Source organism: Neomonachus schauinslandi, chromosome 3 (genome assembly GCF_002201575.2).
Source record: "Neomonachus schauinslandi chromosome 3, ASM220157v2, whole genome shotgun sequence".
Taxonomy (NCBI): Eukaryota; Metazoa; Chordata; class Mammalia; order Carnivora; family Phocidae; genus Neomonachus; species Neomonachus schauinslandi.
Genome location: NC_058405.1, coordinates 165,336,360 through 165,351,174, shown reverse-complemented (window position 1 = coordinate 165,351,174; position 14,815 = coordinate 165,336,360). Strand labels below are relative to the sequence as shown.

The 14,815-nt window shown below is 44.9% G+C and overlaps 1 protein-coding gene across 1 annotated transcript; it reads left to right on the top strand.

Moving 5' to 3' along the window:
- The first annotated feature begins 378 nt into the window (after positions 1-378).
- On the top strand, positions 379-2,736 carry LOC110592049 (gamma-crystallin F). Its single transcript, XM_021703014.1, has 3 exons — positions 379-387; positions 479-721; positions 2,464-2,736. The coding sequence occupies exons 1-3, from the start codon at positions 379-381 to the stop codon at positions 2,734-2,736; spliced, it is 525 nt and encodes a 174-aa protein (XP_021558689.1).
- Positions 2,737-14,815: the final 12,079 nt, after the last annotated feature.

Sequence of the window (14,815 nt, the reverse complement as noted above, 5' to 3'; positions counted from 1 at the left end):
ACTACCCGGCTCTGTGACTCAAAAGGAGATCGTCTTGAACTTTAAAAAGAAACTAAAATATTTCATTGCAATTATTAACTCAGTTAAGGGCTTTTGCTCAGTTCCAAATTCCTAAATAGGCTTCATTTAAAGGCCCCAGAGGCACCAAGTGACAGTTTTAACGCGGGTCATCAATTCGAAAACACTGGAGAGTCTAAGAGAAAACATACAATAAGTCCCCCACCCCACCCCCGCCGTAATTATATAGAAAAAGAGAGAGAGAAAATCCCCTCCTCACCCCGCGGGCCCCTTTTGTGTTGTTCCTGCCAACGCAGCAACCCTCCTGCTATATAGTCGCGCGCGCCAGGGCGGCCCATCACTGACCTCCATCCACCAGCCATGGGGAAGGTGAGCCCAGCGCAGCCGCAGGCCGGGAGGGGGCCCCGCACGCCGGGGCTGGGGGCCAGGCCTCTGAGCCTTTCCCTCCCTTGCCTTGCAGATCACTTTCTACGAGGACCGCGGCTTCCAGGGCCGCTGCTACGAGTGCAGCAGTGACCACCCGAACCTGCAGCCCTACTTCAGCCGCTGCAACTCCATCCGCGTGGACAGCGGCTGCTGGATGCTGTATGAGCAGCCCAACTATGCGGGCAGCCAGTACTTCCTGCGGCGCGGGGACTACCCCGACTACCAGCAGTGGCTGGGCCTCAGCGACTCGGTCCGCTCCTGCCGCCTCATCCCCCACGTGAGTCTGGCTCCCCGGCTCCTGCTGGGCCCTCCTGCCACCAGCCGCCTTCTGTTGCTGGCTCTAACTATGTTCTCCTTTCCTTTGTGAATATCTCTAGGGTTTTCTAACACTGAAAATGTGGTGCAATGCTTTTAATTTAAAAGTTTATTTTGCTTTGCTAAATTCAACTCACCTCTACTGGGGAAAAGAAATGCAGTTCCCGGGGTCCATGGCCCAGGTGAGGAAGGAGCAGCGTGTTGATACCGGTTCATCGGGTGGCCTGGGGCTAGTTCCTTGGGCTATTTCTCTCTCTCTTCATCTGTAAAATGGGGCCAATAAAAGTAGCTAATTCATAGGGTTGGAATAAGGATGAAAGGAGGGTACCTAGCACAAGGCGAGCTACCACTTCCCCTGAATATTAACTATTATGATGATGAACATCAAGTTCCGGTTTTTGTTCAGTCAGAACAAGTAACCAACAAGGTGATTCTGGCAGCTTCTGCAGAACCCACAGTTCCCCAAATCAAGCCCCAGCAGCCTGAAATCCCACAGTTGGGGGTTCTCTAATCTATGACACAGTCCCCTGGAAAATGTACCACTTCTGCGAAGTGTGAAACCCCCTCAGGGGGTGTAATGCCTTGATGGACCCAGACGAGCACGAGGAGCCTGAGAATCCGGGCTTCTCCTTCCCTGTCCGGACTTTTCTAATCACAGACTTAAAGCTCCAGTCCATTAGTTTCTCATAAAAGAAGAAAAGGCTAGAATGGTTGCTCCATGTGCGCCGGCCTGCTGTGAAGGCCAAATTAAATGATGTACACGTGGGTCCTTTCCCAACCGTGGGAGATACCTTATTAGCAGTGTTTCATACTGCAGGACGACTGCTTGTGAGAACTTCTAAAGAGCGTTCAGTGGTGGGAGCAGGAAGACATTGAGACACTCGGCACCCTCTGGGAAGGCAGATCAAAGAAGAGCAAGCGCTCAAGGAAAAGACAGGCAGGATTTGCTCAGGACAAACAGCCTAACTTTCCATTTTTCTAAAGGTTGTATACTCCCTTGGTCCTGCGCAGGCCTCCTTCATGATCTTGAGCTTCCCTTTTTATTAATGACCTAAAACTGTTTTGCGCATACGTTAGAGCTGAGAACAGAGACCTCATCTCTGTGATGGCTCTTGCTTTCCAGGATGTTAGAGTAGCAGGGCTTAAAGCAGAAGAGACTAAGGAACCACCCCAGAGCATCTGTGCCTCGCTTTCCGGAAAGCAATCTGACTTCCTTTCTCCCTCGCCTCTTCTAATGCTCTCAAGATTCAAAATAATGCCTTTTGCTAGTGATGTGTTTGTCTTTTTATTTTAATATCTAATTATTTTTATATCATCCAAGGAGAACCCCGGACCACCAAAAGTCTATGAAGGATAGAGCAAAACAATTATATGCAAATTGTTACTTAAGAATGGTAGTAAATGGATCCAGTGTGTATGCTTCATAAAGGTTGTGCCCTCCCAAAAAACCCTAGGGAGCACCATTCACATATTCATCCATATCATGGTCTATGTGAATGGTGGGTTGTTTTTTTTTTTAGTTTTGCAGTATACAACCTACCCAACTGTACAATGCAGCCATGGTATTGGTAGTCTCCTTTAATTTGGTCACCTCTGATATAGAAAAGATAAAGAGATGCCCATTCCCCCTGGTGGGGTGTGTGGCTGGTTGCGAAGAGCTAGGTTTTCTGACTTTTCCTCATCTGCTGATTGCCAAACCCACAGACCAGCTCCCACAGGATCAGGATTTACGAGCAAGAGGACTACAGAGGCCAGATGGTAGAGATCACGGAGGACTGCTCCTCGCTTCATGACCGCTTCCACTTCAGTGAGATCCACTCCTTCCACGTGCTAGAGGGCTGCTGGATCCTCTATGAGCTGCCCAACTACCGGGGGCGGCAGTACCTGCTGAGACCGGGGGACTACAGGCGCTACCACGACTGGGGGGCCACGAGTGCCCGAGTGGGCTCATTGAGAAGAGCCGTGGATTACTATTGAAATATTTTTACTCTACCCTATTCTCCATCTGGGAGCTAATAAAGTATTTCCCGTGTGTTTCATGCAGTCACGTGGTCCTCTTTTCCTTTCAGCCTCCTTGGAAGGGCTCAGCAGAAAGCAAGCTGGGAATAATGTGGGTTTGCTTACACATATCGGTGGAAAGGGTGGTATGGGGTAGCAGTTAAGAGCACAGCCTCTGGAGCCTGAATGCCTGGTCCAAATCCTTACCAGCGATAGGTGATGGGGCAAGTTCCTTAGCATTTGTTTTTGCCTTGGTTTTCTAATTTGTAAAAATTGGAGTAATAACACTCTTCATCTCATAAGATTGTGATATGGATTACATAAGTTTTTATTTTTAAATTTTTAATTTTCTTACAATGGTGCCAAGCACAAAGTAGATGCTATATAACAAGCATTTATAACACAAATGTTCCTTGGTTATTATGGAGTATTTGGACCTTATAAACTAGTGCTTTTCAAACTATTAATGATGGATCAAGAATCACCTGCATCAGAATCACTTGGGACACTTGTTAAAATACACCCCGTGGGGCGCCTGGGTGGCTCAGTTGGTTAAGCGACTGCCTTCGGCTCAGGTCATGATCCTGGAGTCCCAGGATCGAGTCCCGCATCGGGCTCCCTGCTCGGCGGGGAGTCTGCTTCTCCCTCTGACCCTCCTCCCTCTTGTGCTCTCTGTCTCTCATTCTCTCTCTCGCAAATAAATAAATAAAATCTTTAAAAAAAAAATACACCCCCAGCAGCTTCTTATGCAAATGGCATTTGAGAACCATGTCTAAATCTAGTTTTTTGTACTACAGAATTACATCCCAAAAGATTGAGCACCTTTTAGACACTGTGCCCGTTACTGGGAAATAAGAATGAGTAGAATAGGGGCGCCTGGGTGGCTCAGTCGTTAGGATCCCGGGGTCCTGGGATCGAGCCATGCATCGGGCTCCCTGCTCAGTGGGGAGTCTTCTTCTCCCTCTGCCTCTGTCCCTCCCTCTGCTGTGCTCTCTCTCTCTCTCAGTTAAATAAATAAAATCATTTAAAAAAAAAAAGATACTGCTCCAACATCTTCTGGTAACTTTTCAGTGGAATGCTAGGAACAAGACACTGAAACAGAATCATCACACCCACATGACAGGCAGCATAATGGAGGGATTAGGAGTCTCAAATCCGCCTGGAGTTAGATCTGACTGCTTGGGTTTGAATGTGAACTGATCTTGTGTTAGCCAGGCTAGAGTCTTAGGTCAAGTTCCCCCAGACCCAGATCATGAACCAAAGATTCAGGAGGAGGTGATTTATCAGAGAAGTGTTTCCAGGAGGAAAGGTGAGGGAGTAGAGAAGCAAGATAGAGAAGGGCAGGAAGCCAACTCAGTCTGATTCTGTGGAGAGCCCTAGAGCCGGGATCACCCTTTCTAGTGCCTCCTGCCCGGAGGCAAAGGAATTGGGGGGGGAGGGAGGGGAGGCTGGTATTTCCACACCAGTCCCTCTATCATTAGTCACTGGGGGAAGGAGGACACCCCAAGCTCCCAGACCCTTTGGACTCCCTTCACCTGCTGGCAAGAGGCAATCTTCAGAAAGTTGCAGGGCAAGCAGTTTCAGACAAGTCTGCAGATGCTGGGTAGGAGGGCAAGCACGCAGAGCTGGAAAGGGATCTGAGGGGGTCCAGGCAGAGCACACCTCCTCAGGATGACAGGGATAATATAATAACAGTGTGTCCCTTACACAGTGTGAGATTCAATGGTATAAGGCCTGTACGTACTCAGTGCAGTGCCTGGCACATAGTGAGTGCTCACCAAGTGTCTACGATGATGATTATTATTAGGTTCTGTGGAGTTGGAAGAAATGGGTATAAAGGTGGTGAAAATGTTCTGGACAGATCTTGTCCCATAGGGAAGAAAACATGGCACATATGAGGGGAACAAGGAGTGATTCAAGTTGGCTGAAGTGTTAGAGACCCAGAGGGGAGAAGTGAGAGAGAAGGTAGTCAGATGGTTAAGGCCAGAGCTGGGAAGGAGGTGGCATTAGTTAGTTTGGTTTTTTTTCAGATTTTTTACTTGAGAGGGAGAGAGAGTGCTGGGGGGTGTGCGGGCAGAGGGAGAGAGAGAGGGAAAGAAGCAGACTCCCCACAGAGCACAGAGACTAACAACGAGGGGCTTGATCCCATGACCCTGAGATCATGACCTGAGCTGAAATCAAGAGTCAGGTGCTTAACTGACTGAGCCACCCAGGTGCCCCAGGAGGTGGCATTATTGATGAGACCTTAGCTGAGACAGAAATGATGTCACAAGCTCCCAACCAGCATCTAGAACCTGAGCTGCAAAACAAAAAAGAATTTTTTAAAAAAAGGGAGAGAGAGAACAACGGAGCAAGCAAAACCATTTGAAATGCACAAAAGCAAAAACCAATAAAGGAGAAGTGTTCGTGCAAACATGAACGCTGCTTTCTCCGCAAGCACTGTGACCCCTTTCTCTTCCAAGAGGCAGCAGCTAGCCTGACACACACACTCATAACCTCGTAGGAACTTTGCCGAAACACTTCTAACTTTCTTTTAAAAAAGCTATTTTTTTTTCTCTAAAACCGAAATTGGAATATAGAATATTCTGTGATACGGTTGTTTCTGTTACTACTAACTGCTAAAGTTGTTTAAAGTAACTTTAAAGTAAAAAGAGGAAGAGGTGAAGAAGGAAACAGAGACCAGCTAGCTAGCAGGCTACTGCAGCCTTCAGAAAAAAGAGGTCACTGGCTTAGGGCAGGTGGCATTTACAGAAGTGGGAAGTGGCCGCATTGTGAAGACATTGTGAACACAGAAACTCTTATTGGATTCAACGTGGGTATGACGGAGAGGGTTGGTCTGCACCACTAGAAGGATGGAGTTGTCTTCAACCCAAACAGGGGGAGCACGTTTGGGGAGGAAAACCAGGTGTCCCATTTTGGACAAGAGGAGTTTGAGATGTCTAGGAACATCCAGGTGGAGTTGTTAACCAGACAACTGGTTAATGGTTAACCAGGCAACCAGCCTGGGGTTCAGGAGAGAGGCATGGGCTGGAGATCAATGTTTGCAAGTCATCAGAGGGTAGATGGTATTGAAAGTCATAAATTGGGATAGGATCCTCAGGAAGTGTGTGTCGATGAAGCCTTGGGCACCTCAGCTTTAAAATGAATGTCTGGGGGCACCTGGGTGGCTCAGTTGGTTAAGCGACTGCCTTCTGCTCAGGTCATGATCCTGGAGTCCCGGGATCGAGTCCCACATTGGGCTCCCTGCTCAGCAGGGAGTCTGCTTCTCCCTCTGACCTTCCCCCCTCTCATGTGCTCTCTCTCTCTCTCTCTCACTCTCTCTCTCAAATAAAGTCTTAAAAAAATAAATAAATAAAAATTAAAAAAACAAAATGAATGTCTGAGGGGCACCTGGGTGGCACAATCGGTTAAGTGACCAACTCTTGGTTTCAGGGTCATTAGATCAAGCCCTGTGTCAGGCTCTGCGCTCTGTGTGACGTTTGCTTAAGACTCTCTCTCGCTCTCCCTTTGCCCCTCCTGCCTGCATGCATGCGCGCTCTCTCTCTCTCTATATATAATAAATAATCTTTTAAAAAATAAAATAAAATGAATGTATGGGAGGGAGGGCTAACAAATAATGCTAAAGTTCAGTGACTTACACAATAAAAGTTTTCTCTTTCATTTAAAACAATTTAATATAATTTAAAAAAAATTAAAAAGAGGGTTTTTTGTTTTTTGTTTTTTTATGAGGTGCCAGGGTGGCTCAGTCAGTTAAGTGTCCCTCTCTGGATCTCAGCTCAGGTCTTGATCTTGGGGTCATGAGTTCAAGCCCTACGCTGGGCTTTACACTGGCCGTGGAGCCTACTTAAAATATAATAATAATAATAAATATTTTTAAAATGTTTAAAGGGTTTTTTTAAAATAAATGGTAATGACTTTTTAGCTAATTCTTAAAAGCAGATAAATCTGGAAACATGGAAGTCAGCAGGAACAATGCCAAGATAATTAGAAAAGTGGAATCTAATTGCTGTTTCATATCACTTTTGATTTTCTGACCATTACACTGGAGAGCACTGTCTACCAGTTCATCAAGAAAATTTGGGGGGCTCCTAGCGACTCAGTCAGAAGAGCATGCGATTCTTGATCTCAAGGATGTGAGTTTGAGCCCGTTGGGTGTAGAGATTACTAAAAAAAAAAAAAAAAAAAAAAGAAGGGAGGGGGGGCCTGGGTGGCTCAGTCATTAAGCATCTGCCTTCCACTCAGGTCATGATCCTGGGGTCCTGGTGCCCCAAATAAATAAAATCTTAAAAAAAGAGAAAGAAGTCTTTTGCGCCACAGAGACTGAATAACTAAAAATTCCAAACAAAAAAAAAGTAGCTTCCTTCTCTTTTGCTTAGACAATGCTTTTACTTAATTTAGATGAGAGCTCCACCTAGTGCTCAGCAGAAAAAAGTCAAGTATGGTCTAAAAGCTTTTTTCAAAATCACGTATATTAAGAGATTATTCTGTACCTTTTAAATATACTCTGCTAGGCAGTGTATGCAGGGCAAACTTATTATCAGCCAAAATGCTTATTAAACCAATGTAAATCTTATTTGTTTGAGAGCTTTGTGACACATTGTAAGCATTTCATAAGAGCAGCCGAAGAAAGGCATGACAATTGATCTGTGTTCACCGGAGCAGACGTGGCCCTTTCGAGCTGGAGAATCCAGCATTTGCACTGTGACTTTTAACAGATCCCTGTCTTCCTCCATCTTGCAACATGCGACAGATCCAATTTATAAAACTTCAGGTCCATGGGTAAGATACATTCCGAATCCTGCTTCAAACATTTCCTTCATTTCACCCTCAGACTCAACCCCTATTTACTTATGAGTTCTCAACCAACTCTTTTTTATATCCTTTGCATTTTTTTCTTACCATTGTATATGACTCATTGTTTACAGAAGTCTGATTCATCTCGTTTGGGGGAGAAAATAAACAGGAGAGCTATTTCAAATCTTGTTGGCTGACTTCCTGTGTTCCTCAGTCCCTCTCTCAGTGTCTACAGACATACAAGGATAGCCTCGTCCCACAGGTCTTAAAATCTCTCAGATCAGCCTAGGAGTATGCAGAGATAGCGGATAGTGTGCAGCATGGGTCCTCAATTGCCCATCCTTGCATTTGAAAGTCCCAACCTTGGTTCTTTCCAGTAACACCCAAGCTGTGCGTCTTGAGGCTGCTTTGAGCAGTATCCTCCAAGCAATGTTTGTCTTTCTGCCTGAGCCCTCCTACTCCCAGTTTATGTTGGTTTCAAAGGTAGGAGTTGGGAACTGTTGCTAGAGCTCACAAATATAGTTCACCTTCTCTTACCCTTCGGGCTCTGTGAAGCATTCTAGAAAACCTTCGCTCTATGTCCCACATGGCCAGGGAATGCTGCAAACCAGCCCAGATCCCAGATCCCTTTGAGGATCTACCAGACTCCAGCTTTGAAACTGACCCTCTCCCTGACTTTGTGGCCACCTGCCTCACCCTCTCAGGGTCCTGGCCTGGAAAATAAGATAAACCCTGTCTTACCTCAACCATCTTTTCTTTCCAGGAAATCAAATGGGTCTGTTCCAAGCCAAGTCTTACCACCACGCCGCTGCCCATGTTTCAGATTCTTCCCTGTGGTTTCCATGCCCCACAGCTCACTCTTTCCACTGACTTTGTACTTTTGTTCTTCATACATTTTCAAATTTTGTCCCACCAACTTGAATTTTGTTCTTCACAACTCTTCGTCTTTACTGTGTATTTAATCTTAAAGGCTTTTTTCAGAATTGTTCTACCTCCCCGCCCCCTGCCCTCCATTATAAATCCATATTCAAGGATTCACAGAACACAATTTTGCATTTAAGAAGCAGCAGAAGTAGGACAAAAAAAAAAAAAAAAGGCAGCAACAACAACAAGCTGAAATTCCCATAAATAATACTTCGGTTGGCACAGTGACAGTTTACCATAACCATCCAGCTAGTTTCTATTGAAAACATTGCTCTTGAATTCCCAAGAGCTAGTTTGGGGAGTCAAACTTAGATACTAACCTTACCCTGAGCCAGCTGTGGGACTTCAGGGAAGCGACCTAACCTCTCTAACCAAAGCTACAGTTTTCCCATCTGTCTAATAGGGATAATCTTAAAACCCACCTTATGGGGTTTTGTGAGACATAATAATAATAATATAATGCTATAAAATGCCTAGCATATAATAACTCATTCAACGTTAGCTATTATTATTATCACATTTTATTTATTTATTTTATTGTCCTAAGTATGATATTTTGTACTTGCTGTGGATTTTTAAAAATTATCCTGAAGCCCAAAGTTTAATTTAGGATGTCCCCGGATAAGGCAGTTTGGTTGCAAATCATGTAACTATAAGTGTATTTATGGAGCGACAGTACCTAGAATAAAGGAAACAATAGATGTACTGTTCTCCAAACTAGTCAAACAATTGTTTCGTTCTAGGCAATATATTGTAAAGGGATCGTTACTAAAATGTCATATTTTCTGAAGAGGACGTCAAGATTAGGAAGAGTCTAAAAACCATCTCTTGTGAGTAGATAAAGAAACTGGCACTATTTGGACCGAAGAAGAAAATTGTTAGTGTTTTCAGATATTTAAAATGCTACCATGTGAAAAGGAGCCTAGACTATTTTCTGTGTGAGCCCAGCATAGAATTAACACCAATGGGTGTAATTTGGGGGAAGGCTGTTACAAGTTGAACAGGAAAGAAATTTTAAAGGAGCCAGAGGTATCTGGCAATGTGATGGGAGCCTTGCAGCATGTCCGAGGAGGAGCCGACAGTCACTGAGTAATAAAGAGGGTTTCCATGTACGTGGGAACTGAACTTAACAGTGCGTTCTCTTCTTACTCATGGGAGTTTGTTTATGTGATTCCAGGGAGGTATAGTAGACTCCTTTCATTGCAAGTGACAGATCCTCAACTCGAAAGTTTAAATTGAAACAGGATTAGAAGTGGGAAGTCACAGCTGTTGTCACACAGTGATGCATTCCAGAGTTCAAACAGTGATAAACTTCCTGCCATGTGGGCTTCACCCTTAAACGGGCTTTTTCCACGGGATGGTCCCTAGACACCCCAAGATCACCAGATCCCTCGTGTCCAAAATCCCTGTCTCTCTCCGAATGTCTGGATCAGGTCTCTCAAAAGGACTCCTGTTGATCCTGCAGGGGCGAGATGCCACCGCAGAACCATCCATGAGTGCTAGAGGTCAGCCTGCGCATGCTCTCCTCTTCCAGCCCTGGCCCCACGGCCACCGCGGTGCTGGGGGGGTGGGAACTGGGGACCGTTAGCTCCACTGGGGGAGGCGTAGATGTCAAGAGATGCTGGGCTGACAAATGCTAACACATCTGCTACAGGAAGACTCCTGAATACACAGACAACAGCCATGCCTCCAATTTCTCTGGGTGATCCCAAGAAAGCCTTTCTTTCTGTAAGGTATTGCCCATTATCTACAGATGTAAAATATGGACAATACTTTATTTTTTCTTCTGTAGACATTTTCCCTGATAGGCCCACCTTTCCTTCCCTAAGCGTTTCCTTCTATTAGGATAGATGATTATAATTTCCAAAGTAATCTGGAAATAAATTTCCTTCTAGGAATCAATAACTATTGGAATGCAGGAGCCAGTTGGGTTCAATCTGGGGCAAGTGACTGGAAATGGAAGCTTAATTTACATTGGTTTAATCTGTAGATTCCCTAGAAATGGGCCATGCCCTCCCTATAAGATAACTTTTGTCTTAAATGGAACAGAGAGCTTCCCAAGATTTTTGAAAATTCCCTTTCAGCAGAAAGGTTTTGTGTACAGTACAGATCTCATCACAGTGACGTCCGCTTAAAATATCAATAAGTACCAGGCTCTGTAGCGCAATGGATAGCGCATTGGACTTCTAGTGCTAGCAAAATATCAGTAAGTACCTAAATTTCAACTCCTCTGTGGGTATGCACCGCCAGCCCCCCCACCCTGCTGCCCCGAATCTAAATAAGAGCTTCTGCTCTTCCTGTTTTCTGTGGCATTACTTAATCTTTTTAAGCACCCACAATACCAATGATGTCGAGTTAATAATATCAGCAGGAAAACTGTCAGACTTTAAAATCCCCACAGTCATCATTGTTTAATACATACGTGCAATTGGCTATTGGTGGTGTGGGTCTATATTTATTGATATGGAAATCTGTTCATGATATTTTAAGTAAAATAACATTTGTCAAAAGAGCCTCAAAGTATAATCTCATGTTTCTCTGTGCATCTGGAAATAGTCTGGAAAAATCAACACTACCATGTTAATGGCATTTGTCTCCAAGCTATGGGATTTGAGATGACATAAATTATTGTTTAGCTATTTTTTCTACAGTGAATATTTATCAATTATATAATAAGAAAGAAAAAGAAAAAAGAAAGTAAATAAAAATTTACAATTTTGTCCCCAAACCAAACTGCCTGGATCATAAGTGCCTGGAGGTCAGGGGACCAATTTGGCTCAATATATAACAGACAGCGGCTAAGACCTTCCCTATATCAAGTATCATTGTAAAACTCAGAAAATAAATGTCACATACACATAGTCCTGGCTACCTGAGAGAGATAGGCATTCACAAAACTGATTTAAAATGGAACAAGAGGGACGCCTGGGTGGCTCAGTCCTTAAGCGTCTGCCTTCAGCTCAGGTCATGATCTCAGGGTCCTGGGATCGAGCCCCGCATCGGGCTCCCTGCTCTGCGGGAAGCCTGCTTCTCCCTCTCCCTCTTTCACTCCCCCTGCTTGTGTTCCCTCTCTCGCTGTGTCCCTCTCTGTCAAATAAATGAATAAAATCTTAAAAAAAATAAAATAAAATAAAATGGAACAAGAAATATGTGCTGTGAGAGTTTAACATAATTCTGTGGCAGTGAGCAAAGAGACCCGGGGGTGGTCTGTAAAGCATGGAAGACAAGGCAAAAACAGAGACCTATCAAAATGGGTGCCCATGGTCCTGGGGCTGAACTGGGATCCCAAAGGAGTGATATGGGTCAGCCTCAAGGCTCAGGGCAAAAGTGATGTGCCAAATGGTATGGAAGCATTACCAATATTTTCACAACCAGTCCAGGAAGGAGGTGGCCCAGGAGCTGCACCTGGAAAATTAGTGCAAGGAATGGCAATGAGAAAAGAATATTCCAGGCAGAGGGGAGGGCAGATCGGAAGACATGGAAGGGAGGCCATGTCCTGGGTAATGTCCCAGATTCCTAGCATGGGGTTAGGAAGGGCATAGCTCCTTGCTGATGCTTGTAGGCTGGGAAGATAAGTGCCCTGAGAACGCCCAGCACTGTCTGCTCTGGTGGGAGACCACTGGGGGGCACTTCCTTGGGTCAAGAGAGAGGAAAAAGCCGACGCTGACAGCCCACAGCTGGGAGCCAGCCTGGCACTCAGCGAGGCCATCATGTTTTCCAATGCAACATAAACAATTTACAGAATGCTGTCATCAGTTGAGGTCACTCTGTGGCCATGATGGAGCCAGACACAAACAAGACCACTCCCTCCCATGTTCGAGCACGGCAAGCAAGAACCAGGACACCAAAAATGGCAAAGATGACCGAACGTTCCAGATAACAGGGAGTGAGTCCTATTTCTTTCCCATTATAGCTTTAACCTCTCTCCTTTCCTCCCACCTCCTAGATCATATTTAGATAATAGAACTGATCCCACCTTATGACCCTCCCCCAAATCACCTAACACAAGACCAAATCCCATCTATACGAGCCCCTCCAAACCCCTTTTTACTGGACTGCCTTGTGGTGTGCAGCCTCCCTTGTTGCAACAAGAACCAATAAACTCAACTTCGTTCAGCAATAGGTGTGCTCCTTGTGGTCTTTGGCTGATGGGTAAAAGGTAGCAGAATACACCATCCCAAAATATGTCTCTTTGGCCTAAGGATTCTTTTGAGCTGATAATGTTTAAGAAACAGCAGACACAGGAGAAGCTCTGAGAATAGAGCACAAGTTGTCTTTTCGTAAGGGACATTTACATTTACCCAAAAAAATCTGATTTTTTTGGTGCCTTTATAAATGTCTCTCCATACCAGGAAGAGAAAGAAGGATGACTCTAAATCACAAGAAGATCTTATCAACAGAGAAAGCAGCCACTTAAATCTATAAAACAAACCTTACCCTTGTTTACCATGCTTTTCCTGATAGCCTCCCAGAACTGGTCTCCCCAGCGTAACCCAACATCTTTCTTTTGTCTTTAGCTAAAGAAGGTATTTAAGATGGTGGCTTGGGCTGTCTCGGGGAGTTATTTGGGAGTTTCCCTGGGAATCTCGCATGTATACATGAGGTCTACATATTAACAAACTGTGGTTTTCCCTTCTTAATCTGTCTTTTATTATAGAGTGTTTCAACCAAGAATTCAGAAGGGTAGAAAGTTATTTTTCCTCCTCTAAACTTTTGGCAGTTCAGATGGGACCCCCTGGGACATACCACTTGCCCCAGAACCTGCAGGTGGGATCCTGGAAATCTGACAGAAACTGGTGAAGGGTAAGCATTCTTACCAAAGTCAGCTCTCCCAGATCTCTGCCTGTAGTGCTCAATCAAGAAAGGAAGGTAAAATTTCACTCTCACATTTCTTTTTCAAATTCAGATTAGCAGGAGAAAAACATTTATAAGAATTAATTCTCTGATCATGACTCATGTGAATTTGGATTTGGGGTAACCACTGGTTATTGATCCTTTGGCTATTGCTTTCCTATTTATCTCATTTTGTGTCCTAAGAACTTAGCTAACTTTTAGAAAGCCCCTAAGGATGGGGGCTGGTTGCCCTGAAACCGACCTGAAATTAAAGTGTTGGAACTTTCAGCCCCCACCCCCACTTCCACGTCTGGGGAAAGGAGAGGGGCTGGAGATCGAGCTGAATCACCAATGGTAAATGATTTAACCAACCATGACTGGGTAATGAAGCCTCCTTAAAAAGCCAACAGGATGGGGTCTGGAGAGCTTCCTCATTTGTGAACACAGGGGGTACTAGGAGAGTGGTGTGCCCAGAGAGAATTTGGAAGCTCAGAGCCCTTTGCCCCCAGGCCTTGCTGTATGCACCTCTGTCGTCTGGGCTATTCTGCCCAAGACTGTTTAGTGGCAATAAATGATATATGTATGACTACAGACTCTCTAGAACGCTAAGACTGTCCAAGAAAATTTCAGAAACACTTAAAGGAATAGCCACTCCCTGAGAGAAATTAGTTTGATGACCGTGGTCTTGCTGCTAGCTGCTTTTAGTAAACGTCTTTTCTTTAAACCAATAAATAAAAAATTAAAACTAAAACAACTGAACATATCGTTTTACAAAACATGTGTCATCTAGTAAATAAACTGTTTTCCCAAGTTCTGTGACTCACTGTAGCAAATTAATCAAACCCAAGAAGGAGGTCATGGAAGCCTCCAGGCTACAGCCAGTTGGTCAGAAGCCCAGGTGACAACTTGGGCCTTGACTGGTGTTTGAAGTGGGGTGGGGATGGGGGGCGGGGAGGAGGCAGGCTTGTAGGACCGAGTCCTTCACCTGTGGGATCTGATGCCACCTCCAGGTAGATAGTGTCAGAATTGAGTTAAAATTGCAGGACACCCAGCTGGTGTCGCAGAATTGCTTGATGTGTGGAAAAATACCGCCCACCCGGTGACCAGAATACAGAAGTGTTCAGAGTAAACAATACCGTGTTTTTCCTTTACTTCGAAGCACCATAGTCCAATAGAAGGACCCAGGGCTTCTAGGAGAAGTGGTTAATCCTGGAGCAGGATCAGAGAAAATACAAGAGGAGTCTGGAACTTCTGGTGGTACCAGAAAGTAGGAAAATGCTAAAAGAAAAAGCGGGGAGCCAGGAAGGGAGAGACACAGCAGCCAACCTGATGGTGCTCCTAATGATGAAAGCTGTAACAATGTAAACTGCTAGACCTCAGCTCGCCCTGGGCAGTGAGGAGTCCCTGTCACTGCAGCCCTATAGGGAGCTTTTTAAAATGGTGACAGTTGGGGGGGCACCCGGGTGGCTCAGTCAGTTAAGCCTCTGCCTTCGGCTCAGGTCAAGAT

Coding starts and splice junctions, on each gene's coding strand:
- LOC110592049 (XM_021703014.1), top strand. Junction 722..2,463: donor CCTGCCGCCTCATCCCCCAC/GTGAGTCTGGCT, acceptor CCAAACCCACAG/ACCAGCTCCCACAGGATCAG.